The 7,999-nt window shown below is 35.7% G+C and overlaps 1 protein-coding gene across 1 annotated transcript; it reads right to left on the bottom strand.

The window, feature by feature from the left end:
* Nucleotides 1-181: 181 nt before the first annotated feature.
* On the bottom strand, nucleotides 182-7,676 carry LOC130731184 (sucrose nonfermenting 4-like protein). Its single transcript, XM_057583400.1, has 14 exons — nucleotides 7,377-7,676; nucleotides 6,888-7,262; nucleotides 6,633-6,720; nucleotides 6,052-6,234; nucleotides 4,907-5,014; nucleotides 4,741-4,800; nucleotides 4,505-4,594; nucleotides 3,583-3,717; nucleotides 2,118-2,262; nucleotides 1,871-2,044; nucleotides 1,242-1,305; nucleotides 1,057-1,126; nucleotides 843-960; nucleotides 182-728 (listed from the first exon to the last, which is right to left on the bottom strand). Exons 2-14 carry the CDS (start codon nucleotides 7,010-7,012, stop codon nucleotides 637-639), a joined length of 1,452 nt encoding a protein of 483 aa, XP_057439383.1. The 5' UTR covers nucleotides 7,013-7,262; nucleotides 7,377-7,676; the 3' UTR covers nucleotides 182-636.
* Nucleotides 7,677-7,999: the final 323 nt, after the last annotated feature.

Genomic DNA, 7,999 nt, shown 5'->3' with positions numbered 1-7,999 from the left:
TACATTTGAAATGGGCACCAAATTTGTCTACACTTCTGAGAATAGGAACAACCAAGTGATGCATTAATTTATGAGGGTGGTATATCCTCCTAGCTTAATAACTTAAATCTTCCTGATTATTTAATGAAGATGTTACTTTCTTACTTCCCAGTTACAAATGCCAGCACACTTTATAAGAGTCTTTTACAAAGTAATTAAGATCCAAAGATATATAATTAATGAACTTGTCAGCAGAAATCTAAAGTCATAATGATCTGACAAAAACAACTTAAATTACAAGGATACAACCGGCCAACAGCATGCTTGCTTGCATACGGCTCAATATTTCATCTTTTCCTAGCTTTTCTTATTTTTACTTTTTTTCCCAGAGTTTCTCCTAGATTTCTGTTAGCACTGGACACAAATATTGAAGATGTGCCGGCACGAAGGAGAACGCGAGTTGAGATGTTTAAAGAGAAAACAGATCCTCCATTTACAGACTTTTCTCTCCAATTTCTATCCCAAAAAAGCATGTGGGCAAACATCTAAAGATACCCATCCAGCCAAAAACTCTTGAAAAGTGAGCAGCTCAGAAAACAAGTTCCAATGCTACTAACTCTGCTATTTCCTTCATATAAGATGGCAAATACATACCAATTAGCCTAACAAGAATTTGAAAACGTCACTTAAAGAAATAATCCCTTCCACGCGCTTGCTGCCAGCCTCCACAATCACAAGTCTCCTAACCCCTGTAAAGTGAAGAAAATTGGTGAACATATAAACTACTATTAATCTGTTATATTTCTTTTCTTACCCATTACTTTCCAATTCCGGAAGGAGCTTCTTAGTAAACAAAATAGTACCTGGGCTTGCCAACCGCTCCATCACTTTATGCAACGAATCAGACCTCAAACACATGTGACATCTGGGGCCACTGTGAAGCCCAAAAGGAGAATTCACATCCTGTCCCAAAAGCAATGCCTACAACCATGAAGGGAAAAAATTTAGATTCAGCTTTTGCTGACAAACAAAAACAAACATAATATTAAATCTAAAAAGTCATCATACAGTAAGTACCTGATGAATACTAATTTGATCGAGAGATATCCGAGTATAAGCTTTATCTTTAGCCAATGCAGTAATATCACTGAGAGAGAAATAATAGGCACATATCATATATACTCAAGGAAACCTTTCAAGGTACAAATATGAGAATCATGTACACATATGAACAAAAAAGGGGGAGAAAAAGAAATTACTACCTTCTTGAATATATGTCAACCAATGAGTCATTATCATCCACAATCGGTATTGAGCTAACTCCAGCTGCAAAGAGAAAGCATATACTCAGGATATCTAAAGCTAGACAAAAGTTAATATGGAAGTATTCTGATTTTAGCACTGTCAATATTACAAACTTAGAATTATCAATCAAATATTTATCCCTCTTGTCAAAACAAAAATAACAATCATGAATAGTTAGTTGTATACGCGAAATGCCACTTCAATTTTGAAAATTCTATGCAAGACAAGCATTAGAAACCACTCTGTACACTGTATAGTTTAAACTTATAAAGTTGATTGCAATTTTTAGATGAGTCCTAACTACTAACATGCAATAGTTGCCAAATAAACTGGCTGTTAATATCGGTTCAATACAGAAACGAAAGTGCACCATGTGTGCTCAAGAACCTCTCCTTCAATTTTTCGTTCCCTTAATTGATAGACATTTGTTGTATTACAAATAAGTCTTCAAAAGAACCCCATCATTTAAGTCTTCAAAAGAACCCCATCATTGGACCCCTTCATGAAAATATTATGGGGGAAAATGACACAATTCAGCAACTAACTAGGAAAAACATCCGTAACTTTAAAACAGTAGAATGATCACCTTGAACAAACATCGACAGAGCAGCACCAAGAGAAGCATTTGGCCTTAGCATTGCAAATGGCTGTCCATTTGGTTCCCCAACTTTAGGCACCCATGTACCCAAAGGTATTGAACCAATCGGAATTTGAAGAATCGGTAAAGAACTAGATGAGTACTTAAAATGCCTGCATATACCTGAAAGTTAAGAACATATATCAGTTCCAACTTCTAAATCATTTGTCTATAGTCACTAGACCAAGAAGCTTACATTTTAGTATTCCTGATAGGCAAGCAAGATGTAGCAGTTGAGGAAATGAACCGTCCTCTGAAGGAGAATGGATGATTGGAACCGTCGATACCTTATTTTGCAAAACCTTCAAAGCCACATCTTTTAGATGTTCATGAGGCCCAGCCTGAAGATCAAGGATAAAAACATCAACAATTCCAATCATAGAAGATTGAAGAGTTCACCTCCAATCCTTTTTGATGGAGGGGAAAACAAACATCATCAATCGAAATAAAGTACAAAGCTAAAATGTATTTTTATTCGATATATAATAGTAAATCATCATCAAACATACGAATGCAAAAGATTATATTAAAATGATACATATACTACAGAGGAAAAGGAATAGTGAATAATTGGGAGAATGAATGAAGAAGAAGCATGACCTAAACGATAGGACAAAGCCACAAGGAAAGCTATTGCTAAGAATTTGTATACTAATACAAATTGATGATGGTAGCTGACCAGTTCATTCAAAAATAGGTGTTTCTTTTACATAGAACACTGGCCAAAAAGCGCCTCATAGGACACAGAAGAGAAAAGTAAGGAAAAAAAGGGTGCCTAAGTCATTCATACAGAGCCGGATTGGGTGATCTTTTACATAGGAAAGTGCTTTTTCTGGTGATACCATTTTATGAGAAGTAAAAAGAAACAAAGTATTGAAAAACACTAAAAGAATACACAGTAGTATTTTGATGCAGATCACTATTTTGATCTCCTACAACTAGCAACAAAAGAATAGACAGTATAAGCCACCCCAACAGGAGAAGTAGCATAAATAGAAGGAAAAATAACAGTTTGCACTTTGCAGTACTGCATTGCAAAACTGAAATATAACGGTCTTAACATCCTGCTCAGAGCCTCAACAGCATCTAGATACCCAGAAATGAAAAACATGGTAAAATAAGTAACAGTGCAATACAAGATAGAAATAGGGGTAATCATGAGAAAATGTAGGCTCAAACTGAATCAACATTCACCACATACTGCAAAACACACGTATCTCCCTTATATATGCCTAATTTATTTACATTTTAGACAAACAAAATCAAACTTCTCGTTCTAAATTCGCAAATGCATGAATGTGTCATATGTGTATACTGTATACACACACATTCGATTTGGTTCAGTTCACATTGTTTGACTTGAAAGCCCCTGTTCATGAACTAAATCGTAAAAAATATTGTATTCAAATCAAACAAACTCACTCTTTTTTTTTTAAACAATAAATAAATTGAACCTGTGGCAAATACCTTATCTAAATGTATTTCAAGATGATTCTCTAGAACTTAATACTCAAAAAATGTTGCAAATGCATTCCTGAAAATGGCCACATCTTACAACTCTGACCCACTAACTTTCATAAAAATTTGACAACCTTATAAAGTATGAAATTGGAAGAATAAATTAGATACATGATTTATAATAATTGTTCAGGAGTACTTACATGAACAAAAAGGGAAGGATATGATCCCCCATTACTATCAACTGCTCTGCGTTGCTGTAATTTACCCTCTTTCCAGGCAGCTATAGTGTGAGTCTCAAGTTGTTCTTCAGTCAATTTTGATCCATGATTCCCCAGCTGAAATTATATTTGTCACAAAATTATTGAAGTTTTGGGTAAGGGTCACTTTAATGGTTTTATATTATATTCTAACAATGCACCATGCATTCCACTACAAGAGTAGGCTATGAATCACAGATACTGAAGGGTAGCAGTGGACAAGTCTGACAATATTTATGTTCATGAATCATGAGTGTTAAGGATATAGTTTATACTAGCTTCAGTTCTATTATTCTCACTAAGCTTCAGTTATATTGTTCAAGAGTTGTGTAGAAGTTAGTTAGTAAAGCTGTCATATGAAAGCTGTAAACTGTGGGCAATTGTAGCTCAATTCATTGGGTTATTAAGAAATACAATTATATTTTCCTGAATACAGTTTTTCTGGTTTCTCTCTCTCTCTCTCTCTACCCTATCTCTGTTTCTATTAATGAGCATAGATAAACACTGTAACACACATCCAACAATGGAATAATTGCGAGATATTTTGCCTCAAGAAAATGGCAACAAATGGATTCCAGAACGCACATATATCAAGGCGCTTCCCTTAAAAATTCTTTTAATTAAGCCTTTGAATTATCTTTATACCAGCTCCATGAATGATATGTTATGATACTAAATTGATGGTAGCAGGATTCTCTCTAAACCTCTGTTTGTCATTTTTACCGGTTGTTAACCTTTTTTCCTATAACTTTGTAACCGGATGTTAAATAGCTTAAATTTGGGCCCTAGAAATTATACTGTAGCGTGTGACTTTTACCAAAAACTTGCACAGAAGAATTCCATAAACATTTAGTTCTTCACAAACCTCTTTCAATATTAGAATGAAGTCCATTGCACTAAGCACTCCAACAAACTTACTCCTGCCAAAATCCCATAGAGGAGCCATAGACACACCCTGAAAGAAAATTACATTAATGCATACAGTTAGGGTAAAACTTAGCCATGCACATGGACATGCATTCCATGGGCATAGGTGTGTGCACTGATGTAAACATATATAAAAAAAAGTTAATAAATGGTGTACAGGAGGGGTGGGGATACCTGTTCGTGCAAAGCATGGAATGCTTGCTTAACTGGTAAATTTATATCCAAGGCAACGACCTGCAATTATAATTGCCAAACAAGAAAATGAGCTAACATGAAATAAGTCTCAGTTTCTTATTGACTTGGGACGTGGAAAAAATTGAGAAGGAAAAAGTATTCAAACCTTTCCTGACTCAGGAAGCAAATCATATGCCGTATGTGTAGACAAGAATATAGATATACGGTGGCGAGAGACCTCCAGATCAGACCCCAGCATCCTTGGATTAGTTCCCTGGTTAAATTTTCAATTAAATTAGCTTATTTTGTGTAGCATATAGTTTAAGACTAAGTGAAATCTGACATCATTGAAATGAGATAAGGATATAGAAGAGATCTATTTTAAAAAAAATATATTATAAGATCCAAGACTTTCAGCATCAATTTATTTTTCCTTTGTATTGAAAAGAAATATTACTAGAGTGAAGAAAGAAAACTTACACAGTCATAACCAAAAAAAGAAACTAGATAATAAGAAAACCTCCTAAGAAAATTAGCACAGCACTAAGAAATGAGAAATGAATTCATCAATGTAATATGGCTCTCCAATCCTTTTGTACTTCTGTTATAAAGAAACCATATATTAAAACACGGGGCCAAAACTAAAGAGGCTGGAAAAAATGATTCTGTCCCACATTAGATCTAAAGCTTGAGAGAAGTTATTAAAATATGAGAATTTTTCTGCAGCTAAGTACGCACAAAAAAATAGCGAAGATAGTACACCAACATTGATCCCTTCCATTATGATGGGGAAGGTGTGAATATTCATACAAATGCTCTTTTAATACGAAAAAGAAGAAGAGAGAGGTGTTTGTAAACCATTCTAAGATTTAATATGGCAATATGATCAGATCCCTACAGGGAATCAGACAAACGGGTCTTGTATGTGGGTAAATTAGTCCAGCAACAATCACGTATGCATCTTTCAATGATTTTCTTTTGCTATGCCACTATGGTACAACTTAAAAGAAATGCAAAGAAACCACTCTACAGTAAATAGATCATCATTATTTTTACTAACACCTGTTGGTACAAGTGGCTAGGAGTTTGGTTCTTAATTAAGGTATCAAGTTCAAGTCTTGTAATGGAGAACAACAAGCATTGGCCAAGTTTGACTTAGTTGGGACCAAAAATGGTCTTAGAGCCAACAGCGAAAAATGCCAGCATTCTATCTTCTAACAAGCTGATAAATCTCACAGTCTCACCTCACAATAAACTCAGACATCGGTAACAGAAAAAGCAAACAAAAGAGGGAAGGGAGGAAAAACTCACCACATGCCCAAAGACATCATTATCAACATCCATGTTGGATCTACCAGGCGTTTCAGCACTCGAGATGGTAGGTAAAGTATTTGGTTCTCTCGCTAAGTAAATAGTATTCATTGGTCCATAGTTCCCATTTACAAATGGCTTCTGTTCATCATGCCGCCACTCACCGTCCACAATAAATTTGTACTGCACATGATCGGAAACAATACTATTCTTATCAGTATGCAGCAGTTATCCTTGCCATATATCATGCTATTGCTTAGCAGTGATATCAGATATCATGTCAAACTGGTGGATTCTATTAAATGTACCTAGTGCCAGCAAATCCTAAACTAATATCTTAGCCACACACAAATATAACAAACTAGTTCTCCTTGCCATAAAAGTAAGTAATTAACAAGCAAGTCCCTCTTATATATGTTGTGTCATTCATCTTTTCCTGCCAACTTGAGCAACCAGAACTACACGAGCTCATCCTCTTCCACTAACTTACAAGGAGAATGATGTGCATTTGAATCCCTCTATCTATTGTAACTAATAAAGTTATTTCCACATGTTTGCGAAATTCATAAAGGTCAAACAACCTGGTGATATCCCGGCGTTAAGCTCCAAATAACTTGAAATACTGCAGGGCATCCCTCCATCGGAGACATAGGTATATGTTCTGACCATCTGTGCACATACAAATTAATTAACATTAGCAAATTACTATTTCAGATTTCTGGCAAATCATAGAAGTCAGAAAATACAAAGACAGACACAAATCGCAATTCACAGCTCGATAAGAATTCACAAAGATCAGAAGATTCAGAATACCATTGTAATAACCAATTCGATACCTCGTGAAAGAACCAATCAGAGACACCCTTGTTCCACCATAAGGCCAAACAAACCGCTTCGGAATCAAAATGGATCCGGAAACTCCATCTCCCTCATTTCCCCCATTCCCAACCGAAGCAAACATTTCACCTCAACAATTCAAACCAACTCGAAACAAACAACAATAACAAATAAAATCGCCACGGATTTCAGCAACAACAACAATTACAGTTCATCACGGGAATCCTCCACACCGTAGCAGAGGACCCCCTCTTCAACACACAGACATGCAAACCTTATCAATCAATGAATCAAACAACAAAAACCACCACCACCCCGAATTTCCACACCGCCGCTAAATCCACAACAACACTGTTGATCAAAACGTTCTGATCCTGAAAATTCAACGAGCTACAGTGAGTGACGTCACAAACCAAAAATCATGAGGAAAAAAAATAGTAATCGAAAAATTGCAGCATTGAGGAGGTTTTTGAGAAGATGAGTAGTACAATTTGAGTGTAATCGATCACAGGAAACTGCGAATTCGAACACGCAATTCCCACTGTTACATGAAATTTAGGTCAAAATAAGAGAGAGAAAGAAGAGAGAGAGAGAGAAGAAGAAGAATGGGGATGAAAGAAAGAAGAAGAGGTATTGGTTAATGTTTTTAAAAAAATAAAAATATTGAAAATGAAATAAATAAAAGAAGAAAAAAAGAAAAATGATGAAATAAAATAATTAATTAGGCGGCAGCAGTAGCAAGCAGAAATGAGAAACGGGAGGAGCGGAGAAAAAAAAGGGGAGAAACAAAGGGCTCAAGATGCATCAATGAATACAGTGGGTTGGGTTTGGGTGGATTGGAAGGTGGTAAGTAATGTCTGTTTCTTTTAGATTTTTGGGAGAATTTGGTTTGTAAAAATTTTATGATGTTGAAAGAATTGTAGTAAAAAGGTGAGAGGGAGGTTCGGTTTCTTGTAGGTTTTTTTTTCCCGGTTTTATTGGTTGGCCTAGGATCGGTTGTTTTTCTTGGGTCCTTATATGAGTTTTGTTGGTTGTTTAAGCTTCTAGTCAGATTTGTTTAGGCTTTGGGGTCGGGTTTTTTGGCGTATTCCCGGGCGCGAGGTTTTTTCTT

Source organism: Lotus japonicus, chromosome 1 (assembly GCF_012489685.1).
Source record: "Lotus japonicus ecotype B-129 chromosome 1, LjGifu_v1.2".
Taxonomy (NCBI): domain Eukaryota; kingdom Viridiplantae; phylum Streptophyta; class Magnoliopsida; order Fabales; family Fabaceae; genus Lotus; species Lotus japonicus.
The sequence above is the reverse complement of the archived record's forward strand: the minus strand, read 5'-3'. Positions and strand labels throughout refer to the sequence as shown.

Excerpts from the sequence above, each read along its gene's own strand:
- LOC130731184 (XM_057583400.1), bottom strand. The coding sequence starts at position 7,012 with ATGTTTGCTTCGGTTGGGAATGGGGGAAATGAGGGAGATGGAGTTTCC. Across the intron at positions 6,721-6,887 it reads CTGATTGGTTCTTTCACGAG|ATGGTCAGAACATATACCTA; the intron begins GTATCGAATTGG and ends GTATGTGCACAG. Across the intron at positions 6,235-6,632 it reads TAACGCCGGGATATCACCAG|TACAAATTTATTGTGGACGG; the intron begins GTTGTTTGACCT and ends GATCATGTGCAG.